Genomic DNA, 18,378 nt, shown 5'->3' with positions numbered 1-18,378 from the left:
TGTTGTGGATGCATTTTAATGACACTAATCCAGTTAGGTGGTTAAATCAGTGCGGGATTGAAATGGTCTTGCGCTGGGTGCATGCCGGGCAATGTTTCGCCTGACTCTTTGTGGGTGCGCGGCCCATTCGCAATTTCGCGCACGTGCAATATTTAACTTTGTGGAGAAAGCTGGTCCCGGGCTCTGTGTGGCCGTGCAGCTTAGAGGAAACGTTGGTCAGGGGGGGTCACCCAGATCCTGGAGGCAACACCAAAGTAGCTTCTTGCCATGCAGCGCCCGCGAAGCTGTAATCTCCGGCGCAACGACTGAATGTAATACAGGCCGCTCACTTAACGCAGTCGCTCAATCTGCAGCCTGTAGAGTTGATCCGCTGGGAGCCCACTCGGTTAATCTTGTTCCATTTGACGCCCTTTCTGCAGGCTGCAGGCAGTGATGTGCATCATCAGCACCATTATGGAGTCCTGTCCATCCACCTCCAGCTTCTACAGCAGCAACGCTGTCAAGACCCAGCACAACGGCATGAACAACATCATCCGGCTCTTCCTGAAAAAGGGGCTGGTGAACGACCTGGCCAGAGTTCCACACAGCCTCGACTTGTCCAGGTAAAGTAATGCCTCGTCTTCTGACCGCGTGTGTGTGTTCTCATTTTGGTGAAGGCTTGTAACCCCCGCCATCAACATCCTGGGGGTCACCATTGACCAAGGAGTGGGCCTTTGGCGTAGCGGTAGCATCCCCGCCGCTGGGCCAGAAGGCGTAGGGTTTCGAACCCCGCTCCAGACAGTCCCGGCAAGTGGAGTCGGAGTTCCGGCTCTAAATTCTGGGTTGACATCCAGTGGGATACTTGTGGGTGTGGGTGCCCCCCCCCCCCTCATATGGGTTGTGGGAGCCCGTAAAACCCTCCGCCATAGGACTAACCACCCTATGGCTGGTACGAAGATGGTTACGGTCATGGAAGGAGCGTTAATCGCAGCCAGAAATCCTTCCACCACTTCATACAGTTCCCCAAAGGGAACAGTGTGAAGACACGTACGACGACGACCATTGACCAGAAACTTAACTTAGAAACATAGAAGATAGGAGCAGGAGTCGGCCATTCGGCCCCTCGAGCCTGTTCCGCCATTCAATGCGATCATGGCTGATCATCCAAATTCAGTACCCGGTCCCTGCCTTCTCCCCATATCCCTTGATCCCTTTAGCCTTAAGAAATATATCTAACTCCTTCTTGAATATATTTAATGAATTGGCCTCAATTGCCTTCTGTGGTAGAGAATTCCACAGGTTCACCACTCTCTGGGTGAAGAAATTCCTCTTCATCTCTGTCCTAAATGGCTTACCCCTTATCCTTAGACTGTGACCCCTGGTTCTGGACTCCCCCGACCATCGGGAACATCCTTCCTGCATCTAGTCTGTCTAGTCCTGTTAGAATTTTATAAGTTTCAATGAGATCCCCTCTCATTCTTCTAAACTCCAGCGAATATAAGCCCAATCGACACAATCTCTCCTCATACGTCATTCCTGCCATCCCAGGTATCAGTCTGGTGAATCTTCCCTGCACTCCCTCCATGGCAAGAACATCCTTCCTCAGATAAGGCAACCAAAACTGCACACAATACTCCAGGTGTGGTCTCACCAAGGCCCTGTACAACTGCAGCAAGACATCCTTGCTCCTGTACTCGAATCTTCTCGCTATGAAGGCCAACATACCATTTCCCTGGTACCAGCCACATAAATACTGTGGCAACAAGAGCAGGTCAGAGGCTGGGTATTCTGCGGCGAGTGTCTCACCTCCTGACTCCCCAAAGCCATACCACCATCTACAAGGCACAAGTCAGGAGTGTGATGGAATACTCTCCACTTACCTGGATGAGTTGCAGCTCCAACAACACTCGAGAAGCTCGACACCCCCCCAGGACAAAGCAGCCCACTTGATCGACACCCCGTCCACCACCTTAAACATTCACTCCCCCAACCACCGGCGCACCGTGGCTGCAGTGTGGACCATCTACAAGGTGCACTGCAGCAACTCGCCAAGGCTTCTTCGGCAGCACCTCCCAAACCCGCGACCGCCTCCACCTAGAAGGACAAGGGCAGCAGGCGCATGGGAACACCACCACCTCCAAGTTCCCCTGCAAGTCACACACCATCCTGACTTGGAAATATATCGGCCGATCCTTCATCGTCGCTGGGTCAAAATCCTGGAACTCCCTCCCTAACAGCGCTGTGGGAGCACCTTCACCACACGGGACTGCAGCGGTTCAAGAAGGCGGCTCACCACCACCTTCAATTAGGGATGGGCGATAAATGCTGGACCTTCCCGGCGACGTCCACATCCCAGGAACAAATCATTTAAAACAAACTCCAGTGCAAGTGTTTCCTGGTGCAGTGGTACACAGGAGTGAAAGGCTGCCGAGACCAGCTGTGCGTTGAGCGAGAAAAGAATAGGATATGTTGAGATGAAGTAGGGGTGGGAGGAGGCTCGTGTGGAGCGTAAACACCGGTGACGTAAGAAAACTACTAGGCACTTGGTCTAAGCGTTAAGGCTTTAATCAACTGTTTTACAACATGGAGGTCTAGTTGTGTCCTTCACTAGTTCCTGTTAAGAATGTCCTGCGCAAGCTGGGCCCGTGCCCGAGTATTTATACTCTCCCTGGACAGCACCACCCGCCGGCCGCTCAGTATTATTTCGTATGTCTTTCTTTCATGAATGACTGATTCATGTCAACCGGCATGGACCTGTTGGGCCGAAATGGCGTGTTTCTGTGCTGTAAAATACTTCGTACAGGAAACTTTGTGCTATCCGGCACCGACGGGACCGAGCTGTTGCTGTCCCATCAAAACTGCCGGACAAACCAGCGCTAATGTTGAAACATACGTAGATTTTGTGCTCCGTATCTGGCAACAAACCCTGTTGATTAGCGACAGCTTCTAAACAGTCGGCCGTACTCTCTCTAGCTTAGCAACAGCTTCAGCGAGACCTTGCAGAGCTTGACTGTTGAGAATAAAGCAACGAAAAGAAAAAAAAAAACTAACTAAACGGCTCCTGATTTTTGCCGGTGGCTCTAGCTTGCCGGACATTTAGCCTCCGGATAACACAAAGTTTCCTGTAATACTGTCGGGACATTTTCTCATTCAAAGATGTTGGGGGTATTCTGGAGATTTTCGTGGCCGCAATAGAAAGATTAGCTAACTTCATTTTGTTTTTTTTTAGTCCCAACATGGCAAACACCGTGAATGCTGCATTGAAGCCTTTGGAGACGCTCTCTCGCATTGTCAACCAGCCAAGCAGCCTTTTCAGCAGCAAGAATGCATCGAACAAGAACAAATCCGAGCAGGATACGCACATCACGAGCGGCGACGCTAATGGCAACCAGCCAGACTCTGGTAAGGACAGTACTGCGCTCAACAGCAACCTTAACAACTTGCATTTATACCGCGCCTTTAACGTAGTCAAACGTCCCACGGTGCTTCACAGCAGCGCAATCAAATAAAGTTTGACACCGAGCCACCTCGGGAGAAATTAGGACAGATGGAGCCCTGCTACAACTGTACAACATAGAAGATAGGAGCAGGAGTCGGCCATTCGGCCCCTCGAGCCTGCTCTGTCATTCAATGAGATCATGGCTGATCATCCAAATTCAGTACCCTGTCCCTGCTTTCTCCCCATATCCCTTGATCCCTTTAGCCTTAAGAAATATATCTAACTCTTTCTTGAATATATTTAATGAATTGGCCTCCACTGCCTTCTGTGGTAGAGAATTCCACAAGTTCACCACTCTCTGGGTGAAGAAATTCCTCCTCATCTCAGTCCTAAATGGCTTACCCCTTATCCTTAGACTGTGACCCCTGGTTCTGGACTCCCCGACCATCGGGAACACCCTTCCTGCATCTAGTCTGTCTAGTCCTGCTAGAATTTTATAACAGAACATAAGAACATAAGAAATAGGAGCAGGAGTAGGCCAATTGGCCCCTCGAGCCTGCTCCGCCATTCAATAAGATCATGGCTAATCTGATCCTAACCGCCAATCTACTATCACAGAACCATCTCCTGAATCTAACAGAATTAGACACACGAAATAGGAGCAGGATCAGGCTACACGGCCCCTGGGCCCGCTCCGCTACCCACAGGGCCATGACCGATCTGAACCTAGACTCATGTCCAAATTCCTGCCCGCTCCCCGTAACCCTTAATTCCCTTTACTTCAAGGAAACTGTCTATTTCTGTTTTAAATTTATGTAATGATGTAGCTTCTACAGCTTTTTGGGGCAGCATATTCCATGGACCTACCACCCTCTGAGTGAAGTAGTTCCTCCTCGTCTCAGTTTTGAAAGAGCAGCCCCTTATTCTAAGACTATGCCCCCTAGTTCTAGTTTCACCCATCATCGGGAACATCCTCCCCGCATCCACCCGATCCAACCCCTTCACAATCTTTTATGTTTCAATAAGATCGCCTCTCATTCTTCTGAACTCCAATGAGTAGAGTCCCAATCTACTCAACCTCTCCTCATATGCTCATCCCCGGGATTAACCGAGTGAACCTTCTTTGTACTGACTCGAGAGCAAGTATGTCCTTTCTTAAGTATGGACACCAAAACTGTACGCAGTATTCCAGGTGCGGTCTCACCAATACCTTGTACAACTGAAGCAATACCTCCCTATTTTTATATTCTATCCCCCTAGCAATGAAAGCCAACATTCCATTGGTCTTGTTAATCACTTGCTGCACCTGCATACTAACCTTTTGAGTTTCGTGCACCAGGACCCCCAGATCCCTTTTGTACTTCAGTACGTTCCAGTTTCTTGCCATTAAGATAATAACTTGCTCTGTGATTTTTCCTGCCAAAGTGCATAACCTCACACTTTCCAGTATTGTATTCCATCTGCCAAATCTCTGCCCACTTACTTAGCCTGTCGATGTCCCCTTGCAGGTTTTTTATGCCCTCCTCACTCAGTACTTTCCCTCCCATCTTAGTATCATCTGCAAACTTTGATATGTTACACTCGGTCCCCTCCTCCAAATCGTTAATATAGATTGTAAAGAGTTGGGGACCCAGCACTGACCCCTGTGGAACACCACTAGTTACTGATTGCCAGTCCGCGAATGAACCATTTATCCCAACTCTCTGCCTTCTGTTAGATAGCCAATCCTCTATCCATGACAGAATATTACCACCAATCCCGTGATTTTTTCTCTTAAGCAATAATCTTTTGTGTGGCACCTTGTCAAATGCCTTTTGGAAGTCTAAATACACTATGTCCACTGGTTCCCCTTTATCCACCCTATATGTTACTTCCTCAAAGAACTCCAGCAAATTTGTCAAACATGACTTCCCCTTCATAAAACCATGCTGACTTTGTCCTATTAAATTATGATTATCCAAATGTCCTGTTACTGTCTCCTTAATAATGGACTCCAAAATTTTACCTACCACAGATGTTAGGCTAACCGGTCTATAGTTTCCAGCCTTCTGTCTACTGCCCTTTTTTAAATAAGGGTGTTACATTAGCAGTTTTCCAGTCTGCCGGGACCTTTGCTGAGTCCAGGGAGTTTTGGAAAATTATTACCAATGCATCCACAATCCCTACCGCCACTTCCCTCAAGACCCTAGGATGTAAGCCATCAGGTCCAGGTGATTTATCCGCCTTGAGTCCCATTATTTTACCGAGTACCACTTCCCTAGTGATTTTGATCGTGTTTAGCTCCTCCCCCCATATAGCCCCCTGTTTGTCCAGTGTTGGGATATTCTTAGTGTCCTCTACTGTAAAGACTGATACAAAATATTCATTCAGTGTTTTTGCCATCTCCATATTTCCCACCATTAATTTCCCAGTCTCATCCTCTAAGGGACCAACATTTACTTTAGCCACCCTTTTTCTTTTTATATAACTATAAAAACTCTTACTATCTGTTTTTATATTTTTTGCTAATTTACTTTCATAATCTATCTTCCCTTTCTTAATCAATCTTTTTGTTATTTTTTGCTGTCTTTTAAAGTTTTCCCAATCCTCTATCCTCCCACTAGATTTGGCTACCTTATATGCCCTTGTTTTTAGTCGAATACTATCCTTAATTTCTTTACTTAGCCACGGATGGCTGTCTTTTCTTTTACACCCTTTTCTTCTCAGTGGAATATATTTTTTTTGGAAGTTGTAAAATCACTCCTTCAATGTACACCACTGATCATGTATCGTCTTACCCTTTAATCTATTTTCCCAATCCACTCTACTCAATTCCGCTCTCATACCTTCATAGTCTCCTTTATTCAAGCTTAGCACGCTTGTTTGAGATCCAACCTTCTCACCCTCTAATTGAATATGGAATTCAACCATGTTATGGTCACTCATTCCAAGGGGATCCTTTACTAGGACATTTTTAATTAATCCTGTCTCGTTACACAGGACCAGATCTAAGGTTGCTTGCCCCCTGGTCGGTTCAGTTACATACTGCTCAAGAAACCCATCCCTAATACACTCAATGAACTCATCCTCAAGGCAGCCCTGCCCAATTTGATTTGTCCAATTAATATGATAGTTAAAATCCCCCATAATTATAGATGTTCCCTTATTACAAGCCTCAACTATTTCCTGATTGATACTCCGTCCAACAGAGTTGCAACTGTTCGGAGGCCTATAGACTACGCCCGCTAGTGTTTTTTTCCCCTTATTATTCCTTACCTCCACCCAAACTCTTTCATTATCCTGATCTTTTGACCCAATATCATTCCTTTATTAACATAGCCACCCCACCTCCCCTTCCTTCCTGCCTGTCCTTCCTGATCGTTAAATAACCTGGTATGTTTAATTCCCAGGCATTGTCACCCTGCAGCCATGTTTCTGTAATGGCCACAAGATCATACCCATATGTAGTTATTTGTGCCATTAACTCATCTATTTTGTTACGAATGCTACGTGCATTCAGATAGAGAACTTTCAAATATGTTTTGTGACACTTAGTTCCTGCTTTTGCCCTTTTTATTACTTTACCTTTTACTGCATACCTTCTGCCCCTTCCTGACACGCTCTGGTTTTTAATTTCCCCACTGCTGCCTAAGTCTATGACCTTCTGTTATTTTTATTATTTGCTCTCTAGGAACCTCCCCCCCCCCCCCCCCCCCCCACTAGTTAGTTTAAAGCCCTCTCTACAGCCCTAGTTATATGATCCGCCAGGACTCTAGTCCCAGCACTGGCCAAGTGAAGCCCGTCCCAACGGAACAGCTCCCTCCTGCCCCAGTACTGGTGCCAGTGTCCCAGGAAGCAAAACCCATTTCTCCCACACCAGTCTTTGAGCCACGCATTTAACTCTCTAATTTTATTTGTCCTAGCCAAATTCACTCGTGGCTCAGGTAATAATCCAGAGATTATTACCCTTGAGGTTCTGTTTTTTAATTTGACCCCTAGCTGCTCATACTCCTTTAACAGAATCGGCTTCCTAGTCCTATCTACGTCATTTGTACCAACATGGACCACGACAACTGGATCCACCCCCTCCCACTGCAAGTTTCTTTCCAGCCCAGAGGAGATGTCCTTAACCCTGGCACCGGGTAGGCAACATAGCCTTCGGGACTCTCGGTCTCGGCTGCAGAGAACTCTATCTATCCCCCTAATAATACTATCCCCTACCACTACAACATTTCTATTTACTCCCCCCTCTTGAATGGCCCCCTGTTCTACGGTGCTGTGGCCAGGTTGCTCATCCTCCCTGCAGTCCCTGCTCCTGTCCCCACAGGGAGTAAGAACCTCGAACCTGTTGGACAAGAGCAAGGGCTGCGGCTCCTCCAGCTCTACCTCCTGGATACCCGTACCTGCCTCACTCGTAGTCACACCGTCCTGTCCCTGACCATGGGCTACATCTGAATTCATTAACTTCATAGGTGTGACCACCTCCTGATACAGAGTCCAGGTACTTCTCCCCCCTCCCTGATGTGTCGCAGTGTCTGAAGCTCAGACTCCAGCTCATCAACACGGAGCTGGAGTTCCTGTAGCAGCAGACACTTGTCACAGACGTAATCACCGTGAGCCTCAATGGGGTCCACCGGCTCCCACATCTCGCAACAGTAACACATCACCTGCTCCATTTTATGTAATTAATTAAATTTTTTATTGTTAGTTATGGACACCCTCTGCCTGATTTTAGATGCTAGTATCCCCTTTAATTAATTGGATTTAAATTAAATCAATCCCTCTAATTACACCAGTTAAATGGTTTACCAACAGTCACTCTGCACCAGAAAGGCCTTATTAACTACAACCCACAGAGTTAAAGTTTGAAAAGAGCACCTAACACCCCACTTACCCAAACTCACAGCTGACTCGCACTAGGACTGGTCTTTTTATACTGTTTTTGTTTACAGCCAAATGAGTCACCCTTGTGGATTGGTTAGAAAACTGGTTTCCACTGCCTGCTGTGCCAATTTACTCCTACTGCAGTGTAACCTTGTTTTACTCTTCTTAAACCAACAGAATCCCAAATATTTAACTTTTCCCCTTTACTTAAACTGCTTAAGTAATCTTATCAAGAATGATTTGAAGAGAAATAACAATTAAAGAACTCTCACACTTACCCAAACTCACAGCACTCTCTGCTGACTCGCACTCAATTTCAATGAGATCCCCCATTCTTCTAAACTCCAGCGAGTGTAAGCCCAATTGACCCATCTCTCCTCGTACATCATTCCTGCCATCCCAGGTATCCGTATTGGCGAGACCACACCTGGAGTACTGCGTACTGTTTTGGTCTCCTTATTTAAGGAAGGATATACTTGCATTGGAGGCAGTTCAGAGACGATTCACGAGGTTAATTCCAGAGATGAGGGGTTGACTTATGAGGAAAGGTTGAGCAGCTTGGGCCTATACTCGTTGGAGTTTAGAAGAATGAGAGGGGATCTTATCAAAACATATAAGATACTGAGGGGGCTCGACAGGGTAGATGCAGAGGGATGTTTCCCCTCGTGGGGAAATCTAGAACTAGGGGGCACAGTTTTGGAATAAAGGGTCGCCCTTTTAGAACTGAGATGGAGGAATTTCTTCTCTCGGAGGGTTGTAAATCTGTGGAATTCTCTGCCGCAGAGAGCTGTGGAGGCTGGGTCATTAATTACATTTAAGGTGGAGATAGACAGATTTTTGCAAGATAAGGGAGTGAAGGGCTATGGGGAGCGGGCGGGGAAGTGGCTTTCAGTCCAAGATCAGCCATGATCTTACTGAATGGTGGAGCAGGCTCGCGGGGCCAAGTGGTCTATTCCTGCTCCTATTTCTTATGTTCGTATTAAAGGAGGAGAGGTTTAGGGAGGGAATTCCGGAGGTTGATCGATGTTTGTTGGGTAAGGGTATTAAGGGTTACAGAACCAAGGCGGGTAGATGGAGTAAAGATACAGATCAGCCATAATCTGATTGTAAGGCGGAATGGGTTCGAGGGGCTGAATAGCTTCCTCCTGTTACTATGCCCCCTTCACTCTCCTCCCTTCCCGGAAACCGAGCGAAGCTGAACTCTGACCCGTGTGCTGAGTGCTACCAGGTCCGTACCCCTTCCCTGTGAAGGAATATTTACAGGTGCCCTTTAATGCGGATCGTTTGAATTCCTGCTGGCGCTGAGCTGATTATTCATTTTGTTGCATCGATTTGCTTAGGTGAGACCGGAGAGACTGAGACGCAGGAAGACCACGCCCCCACAGGAGTGGCTGACAACGATATTATGGACGGGGAGACGGAAGCGGACACGGTGGTGATAACCGGGCAGTCAGAAGTGCTAAATGCCCAGGAGATGCAGGTAGCCGTCGTCCTTCTATCCTGTGTGTCCCTATTACAAGGCAAAAGCAAACCAAACCCTGAGGCTCATTTCTAGAGGGAGAGAGTTGAAAGGCAGGGAAGTTACGTTAAACTTGTATCAAACCTTGGTTAGACCACACTTGAAGCACTGTGCACAGATCTGGTCTCCATATACCTTGGTTAGACCACACTTGGAGCACCGTGCACAGATCTGGTCTCCATACACCTTGGTTAGACCATACTTGGAGCACTGTGCACAGTTCTGGTCTCCATATATCTTGGTTAGACCATACTTGGAGCACTGTGCACAGTTCTGGTCTCCACCTTATAAAAGGATGTAGAGGCACTGGAGAAAAGATTTAGAAGGATGATACCACAACTGAGAAGTTATAACTATCAGGAAAGATTGAACAGACTGGTGTTCTGCTCTCGAGAAGGCTGAGGGGTGACCCGATCGAGGTCTTTAAGATTATGAAGGGGTTCGATAGGGTAGACGTAGAGAAGATGTTTCCACTTGTGGGGGAGACCAGAACTAGGGGCCATCAATATAAGAGAGTCAGTAATAAATCCAATGGGGAATTCAGGAGAAACTTCTTTATCCAGAGAGTGGTGAGAATGTGGAACTCGCTGCCACAGGGAGTGGTCGAGGCGAATAGTATAGATGCATTTAAGGGGAAGCTGGATAAACACAAGGGAGAAAGGAATAGAAGGAGATGCTGACGGGGTGGGAGGAGGCTCGTGTGGAGCAGAAACACCGGCACGGACTAGGTGGGCCGAATGGCCTGTTCCTGTTATGTAAATTTGATGTAATATATCCGTAAGGCAGAGAACTCGGCCGTTTCTGATTGCTGGCTATCTTGTACGATTCAGACACATCTGTCAAGTTGGGATGGTGCTCATTAGACGATGCAGAGAACGCTGTCGAAAGATTGCTAACCCTTGGTCAAGGCTGGTTATGGCTATTCAAGTTAAAAGCCCTCGGGGATGAAGCAGGGAGGGCAGCCCACCAAACAAGATCACCCTTGCTGCACAGGTCCTTTGACCATGATTGACACCAGTCTCTCCCTCCCCTACCCCATTGGGAGATGATGCAACGCGATCAAGCCTTTCCTTGAGTGATTGAGTGCATGAACCGATTCCTTGCCCTTGCAGTGTGGAAGCTCTATCTCTTCACGGTTCATTACTCCTGTACTCAAATCCTCTTGTAAAGAAGTCTTACTCCAATTATATAGGGCCCTGGTGAGACCACACCTGGAGTACTGTGTGCAATTTTGGTCTCCTTACCCAAGGAAGGATATACAGGTAGTCTACCTTTTATCCGAACTTCCAAAAACCGAAACCCTCTAAAAACCGAAGGTTTTTTCGTTCAGCGTAAGTCGTGCGCACGACATGACCAGAGTGGCGCGTGACTTACGCTGAGCAGAGGGTCAGCGTAAGTCATGCGCACGACCCCGACCCCCCCCCCCCCCCCCCCCGACGACCCTGACCCCCACCGACCCACCCCTGACAAATTTCCCAGTCTTATAAAATACCTTCCGAAATCCGAAATTTTCCGAAAACCGAAACACGGCTGGTCCCGAGGTTTTCGGATAAAGGATAGTCTACCTGTACTTGCCATAGAAGGACTGCAATGAAGGTTCACGAGATTGATTCCTGGGATGGAGGGACTGTCGTATGAGAAGAGATTGAGTAAACTAGGCCTGTATTCTCTTGAATTCAGAAGAATGAGAGGGGATCTCATTGAAGCATACAAAATGATTACAGGGCTTGATAGGGTGGATGCTGGGAGAATGTTTCCCTTGGCTGGGGAGTCTAGAACCAGGGGCCACAGCCTCAGGATAAAGGGTAGGCCATTCAGGACTGAGATAGAAGGAATTTCTTCACACACACGGCGGTGAATCTTTGGAATTCTCTGCCCCAGAGGACTGTGGAGGCTCAGTCATTGGGTATATTCAAAACAGAAGTCGATAGATTTCTGATTAGTAAAGGTATCAAGGGATATGGCAATAGGGCCGGTGAATGGAGTTGAGGCAGAAGATCAGCCATGATCTCATTGAATGGCGGAGCAGGCTCGAGGGGCCGAATGGCCGACTCCTGCTCCTATGTCTTATGCAAGGAAAGGGGAGAAACCAGCACTGAACACCCTGCTTGGCCAATCTCCCACAGCTGGGCAAGCCGTGCACCGAGTCCCAGGCGCCCACGTAGCAGCAGGTCTGATCTGGGGGTGGGGGGGGGGGCACCGCTGAAGAGGCGGGCTGCAGACAGGCTGCCTGAACGTACCGAATACTGCCAGTGCAGCATACGGGGTTCAGCTGTTGGGATCGTTTTAAGAACATAAGCGATAAGATCAGGAGTCGGCCATTTGGCCCCTCGAGCCTGCTCCGCCATTCAATAAGATCACGGCTGATCTTCGACCTCAACTCCACTTTCCTGCCTGATCCCCATATCCTTCGATTCCCCTAGAGTCCGGAAATCTATTGATCTCTCTCGAATATACTCAGCGACTGAGCCTCCACAGCCCTCTGGGGCAAAGAATTCCAAAGATTCGCAACATTTTTTTTGAGAGTCGTTCCTTCCTGAGGGTGCTTGTGATTGTGTTTACAGGTTGAGAACGAGCTGGAGGATCTTATTGACGAGTTGCTGGAAAGAGACGTGGAGACTGTGAGCAGCACGATCATCGGTAAGGCGTGCATATCGCCCAGGACTGGAGGGTGGCTGCAGTTCAGAGTGGGCTTGGGCCCCGTCCATCTACTCTGCTGTTCCCAGGGATCCTGGCCGCACTGCATGGGCTTTCTGATTTCCAGGGTCCCCCCCCGCCCCCCCCTCTCTCCCCCTCCTGTGTGTTGGGGTCAAAACTGTTGGGAATATTGGTCAGAAAATAGCAAGCTTTTTAAAAAAATTAATTCAGTGCACTTGATGTGGCAGCATGCGAGGAATGGAAGAGATACACAGGTGGGGTTGTTTTTGGAAAGAGTTGGGGTGTCGCCAATGTTCCCTGTAAATTTTCAAAATACCGTGAATGTGCATTTGAAAGCTGGCTGCGCAGGATCCCGGCAGCACTGAGCGGCCACGCTGCTTAAAGGGAGCTTTAGGTGTGGCATGTTGTCCTACTCTTGGCAAGGGAAGGGTTTATTCTACCGAAAGGCTGCATTTGCGTTTTAGGGTCTTAATTGAGCTAACTCCACCGGTTTGGAGGGTACATTATGGGATTGAAACCTAAAATCAGAAGGCCCAGTGACTCGGCACCAAGTGGTCACGTTCCTCTGACACACCATTGCAGAGGGAGATAGACCATCGGGCTTCCTATTTTGTGGGGGGTGGGGGGAATGGCCATGAATTGCTTTCCTTTCATTTCCCCTCTTGGTGGGAAGAAAGAAATACACAGCCGGTCAGTCAGCGTCTGAAACGAGAAAAGATTGACTCCTCTGACAGTTCAAGGGTTGTTGTTAGCAGTCCACCTCCTTCCTCCTCTGCTTCACAAAAGCACCTTCGGAGTAAGCCCGAGACTTCGTAGTGAAATATACGGAACAGACTTTATTGATACACAGTGCTAACTGTACACAGAGAGTGACTTTAAAGTTTCAGTATCTTTCGAGCCCTCTGAATTACTATTGAGAACCATGCTCCTTTATACACCATAATATATATTTTACCTACAAAGGTACATGTCATAGATAAGACCTCGTGATGTATCTATTCCCAAGTCCTTAGAAGACAGTCTGTTCATGTAAACACTAGTACAGGAAACTCTTTTTTTTATCCAGCACCGACGGGACCGGCGTGGTGCCGGTTGATCAAAAGTCCGGATTACAGAGAGGTATACTTACCAAGGTACGAGAGCCCCGTACACGGCCACAGGTGCAGCAGCCCCGGTTACATGGCCACAGATCCAGGAGTCCCTGTTGCACGGCCACAGGTGCAAGAACCCCGGTTACACGGCCACAGATCCAGGAACCCCCGGTTACACGGCCACTAATATATAGTAAAACTTACCTGAACCTACTCCTGAATTTTGCCGGTTAAGAGAGATTTCCGGATATTTAGGTGCTGGTTAAAAGACAGTTTCCTGTAGTTGTTTGTGCCAAAGCTACCCCTCTCAAACAAGACTTCCTGATCTGACTGTCTACAACCTCTCTGAAGGACAGGCTTTATCTACTGTTTTCTCTTTCTATACTATAGCTAATGGATCCCTCTAACTATGTTTATTACCCTAGCCCCTAAACTTACTCTTTAATCACTCACGGCCGACGTCATTTACTGTCAGTTGTTACCTTACGCAAGCACTTTCCGCATCAGGCAAGCTATGCTTTTCTCTCACGACACATCGAAGTCATCCTGTTTACATTGGGAAGTTTATCGCTCTATGATGCGGATAAGTTTGACTGTTAAAACGGTTGAGACGAAAGGTGTTGTCCTTCTCTTTCACAGACTGACCGAGCGACCTGGGTGCTTGCTGTTTTACGTTTCATTTGATTTTGAGCATCGAACACGGGTGACGTTGTACGGGCGCTGGAATGCGGATACACTGGAAGGGGAGAGGGTTGTGCTGGTGGGCTGGCCTCCACTCGGCTCCACCTTGCATTTAAAAGGGTCGGGAGTGAGAGCGAGAGAGAAAGAAATTAGGAGCGTCTTTCACGGGTCCACTGCCCGTTGTCTGCTGGGGAGCGACGTTGGCGGAAACCCGGGGACAAGTGCCTTTGGGAGGCGCGTGGCTCCCAAACCGGAGTTGCGATAAAGAGAGAAAGTGGAGGGATTTCGCATTTTCCACGATATGGTCATTCACCCAGTGATCAAGGACACGGTTTCATGGGAATAATGGGCGGAATGGCAGGAAGTGGTCGGCAATAATACCGGCAAAATTCTCCAGTAACCTCCAAGGCTCGTGCGGAGCATAAACACCGGCGTAGACCAGTTGGGCCGAATGACCCGTGTCTGTGCTTCAATTCTACATAATCGAATTCAGTCATCCCTCCGAGCCAGTTCCACCAGAACGATGGCAGCATTCCCTGTTTAAACAAGACCGTGGGTATTTTTTTTTTTAAAAAGCAGGGAGTATCTCCCGAATCCTGCATTCAGGCACGTAAAGAGGATGCTGAAGTGAGAAGACTGTTTGCTTTGCAGAATGTTGCTGAGATGATTTGTAAATGACTAGCACGCCCACAGTGCAAGATGAATGAGCAGCTTCTTCCAAAACCCAGTGACTGTCACTGGCATGTGTTGTGGGGTTGTGCAAGTAATTTTTTTTTTCCCCCCCTCGCTTTGCCTGCCTGTTCCTCCCTTCAGTTGTCGTGCACCTTCCCAGGGCCCTGCTCTTGTGCCTCTGCTACTAGCCTGAATCTGGCAGCTCGAAGGCAGTTTATTCCAATTCCCCACCTACACAAGCACCACACACACACACTTTCTCTTCCCCATATTCCCTCCCTCCAACCCTCCCCCTCCCCCCCTGCCCACAGAAAAAGTGGGAGGTGCCATGGCCGAGGTTCAGAGTTCAGTTTCTGGAGATTCACAATGGAGACTTAGTTACTCGTTGTGCAGCAGTGGGGCGACTATTGCCCATCGTGGCGGGTCATTTGGCATCCGAACCCCCTTCCAGTGTCGTGCTCGCAGAAGGCTTTAAATGGGCAGTAGAGAACAATAGGGCATTGTCCATAAACAAGGAAAGAGGAAAGGTCTCTTGTGTCTTTCCCGCCCCTGCTTTGTGCCAAAAAATGGCATTGGGCGTACCAGGAGAAAACCGCCGGGAATTGGGATTTAAATTGACAGCCCGCCGGCTAACACAAGTGGTTGACCCCTGTGACGTAATAAAACTCACTACGCACTTGGTTCGAGTATAAAGCAAGGCTTTAATCAACTTGTTTCAGAACATGGAGGTCTAGTTGTACTTCACTAGTTCCTTGTCTTACAAAATGTCCCCAGGCAAGCTGGGCCCACGCCCGAGGCGCCACCAGCTGGCCGTCCAGTGTCATTTCATGAGTAGTTTCTTTATGATGATGAGATTTATAACACCCTGTTCCTAAGGAAGTTCTCAATGATCCCAAGACTGGCAACTTCCAACACTCTACAATGACACACGCTCTGTCCAAGCGTATACACTAATGTACTTCCCAGTAAACAAAAATCTCTGCCTACAATAGACCCGTTGAGCGCACACATGCGCACGCACAAAAAAAACCTGAGGATTAAAGCTCCCAAGTGCAAAATGTGTGGGCAGGAAAAACCCCAAAGGCCGAGTACCAAAAACGCTGGTATATTGTGGAAATTGTAGAATGCACTGTCGTGGGCTTGCATTCACTTTTTCTTTGTATTTTATTTCCTTCCTCTGGCGCTACAGCTTGCAGAAGTACTGAGGATGAGTCCCAGGAGGATGTGTTGATGGATGAGGCTCCCTCAAATCTCAGTCAGGCACCCACCCTGCAGGCTAACCGAGAAGGTACAAAAAAAAAAAAAAAAAAACTGTCTTTACTGCTGTGCAGAAGGCGAGTCCTTAATTACCAACCCTGCATCGTCCTCAGTTTCAAAAGGAAAAAATTAAAGCTCTGTGTGCAGCATGCGAGTAATGGGCACTGCACAGAGCTCGGGATGGTAAGGGGTTAGTGTCTGATCATTCCCCTCCTCCCATCCACCCCTCCGTACTCCACAATCTCATCTAATTCCTTCCCTCCTTCCCCTCCCCGACTGATCTAATTCCTCTCCTCTCCTCTCCCATCGCTCTCGTCTCTCTTTCTCCAATCGTTGCTCTATCCACAGTCATGATTCCTCTCATTTCATCTCTTTGCTCTCCCCTTCATTCGCCATTTTGTAGCAGGGAGCGCAATGGGGAACGAGAGCAACATCTGGAAGTCTTGGTGGGTGCCGCGACCCCCCTTCGTTTGGTTTTCACGGCCGGCAGTGTTCAGGAAATTCAGTGGCGCAAACACTGGGAGGGAGGAGAAGGGAAAGGATTGTGGAGGTTGCGCTGGTCACCCACTCCTATAGGAGGTGGTGGTGGTGGGTACGAGTAAAAGACACTTTAGTAATGAAGCCCTCGCCCTTGGGACAAGACAATGTCCAAGCTTGTCTCTTCTCGAGTAGGAAGGGCGGGCTTGATACCGGCACAGATCCCGGTTGGATCAGGAGATGTTGTATCAGACAATGCAACACAAAAGTTTGTCCAAAAGACAAGTCCGAGTGATATTGGTCCCACGCTGCAACACTTCTTCTCATTGCCTGCGAGCTAGTAACGTGTCACCCCTTGTGTAGCCCCGTTGCAGAGCTCTGCTTTTGTGCTCACTGACGGCACCTTAAAACATCCCAAGGGAGCTTCATCGGAGCGTTATCGCCCAACATTTGGCACTGAGCCACTTGAGGAGACGTTGGCACAGGTGACCCAAAGGTTTCGGGAGGGAATTCCAGAGCTTGGGGCCGAGATGGCTGAAGGCACGGCCGCCAATAGTGCGGCAAAGGTATTGGGAATGCACCAAAGGCCAGAGTCGGGGGAGCGCAGAGATCTCTGAGGGTTGTAGGGCTGGAGGAGGTTACAGAGGTAGGGAGGGATTTGAACACAAGGATCATAATTTTAAATTTGAGGCGTTGCTGGACCAGGGGCCAATGTAGGCCAGTGTGCACAGGGGGTGATGGGTGAACGGGACTCGGCGCGAGTTAGGACACGGGCAGTGAGCACGGGGTGAGGGGTGAACGGGACTCGGCGCGAGTTAGGACACGGGGCAGCGGGAGTTTTGGAAGCGCTCAAGTTCATGAAGGGTGGAGGATGGAAGGCTGGCCGGGAGTGCGTTGGGACAGTCGAATCTGGAGGTAACAAAGGCATGGATGAGGCGTCCAGCAGCAGATGGGCTGGGGCAGAGGCGGAAGTAGCTGTTTTTTTGTGAAGGAGACGATATGCGGTTGGAAGCTCAACTTTGGGTCAAATAGGACGGCGCAGTTGCGAACAGTCCGAGACCGTGGCCAGGAAAGGGGTGGAGTCAGATTCCGATTCTGCGCATAGTCCATAGCTGTCGGATCAACATTTGCCGCAGATTTGGGTCTGTAGCTGCCTCATGCAATGGAATTCTGTTACCCTGGTTGGTTAGAGTGACTGTTTCTAGCTATCTGAGCCTTAAACTTCCAAAACCACTAGCCATCCTACTTTTGTGACTGCATTGTCACCCGGTGAACAGCGATCACTTTCCTGGCTGCTTCCGACTGTTGAATGTCAGCACCTCCCAAAACCCGCGACCACTTCCACCTAGAAGGACAAGGGCAGCAGGCGCGTGGGAACACCACCACCTCCAAGTTCCCCTCCAAGCCACACACACACACCATCCCAACTTGGAAATATATCGGCCGTTCCGTCATTGTCGGGACAAAATCCTGCAACTCCCACCCCGACAGCACTGTGGGAGCACCTTCACCTCACGGACTGCAGCAGTTCAAGAAGGCGGCTCACCACCTCCTTCTCGAGGGCAATTAGGGATGGGCAACAAATGCCGGCCTTGCCAGCGACGCCCACATCCGAAGAATGAATATAAAAGTAGCCTCCGTTGCAGTATTGTTAATCTGCACGTGGATGGGTAATCCTGGGCTGCTAACTGTCCTTCCCTGTTTTACCATAGCGTCCTGAGGGTGATGGACTGAGCACTCGC

At 48.7% G+C, this 18,378-nt stretch overlaps 1 protein-coding gene across 1 annotated transcript in view; it reads left to right on the top strand.

The window, feature by feature from the left end:
- huwe1 (HECT, UBA and WWE domain containing E3 ubiquitin protein ligase 1) overlaps nt 1-18,378 on the top strand; it is a 286,926-nt gene that overhangs the window by 196,029 nt on the left and 72,519 nt on the right. The window contains 5 exon segments of the mRNA XM_085978299.1: nt 420-602; nt 3,209-3,381; nt 9,622-9,761; nt 12,365-12,440; nt 16,092-16,190. Of these exon segments, the coding sequence (XP_085834425.1) occupies nt 420-602; nt 3,209-3,381; nt 9,622-9,761; nt 12,365-12,440; nt 16,092-16,190 (671 nt within the window).

This window comes from Somniosus microcephalus, unplaced genomic scaffold (assembly GCF_052327205.1).
Source record: "Somniosus microcephalus isolate GS21.2 unplaced genomic scaffold, FLI_Smic_1.0 unresolved_chr7, whole genome shotgun sequence".
NCBI classification, from domain to species: Eukaryota; Metazoa; Chordata; class Chondrichthyes; order Squaliformes; family Somniosidae; genus Somniosus; species Somniosus microcephalus.
This window is presented reverse-complemented; position numbering and strand designations above follow the sequence as displayed.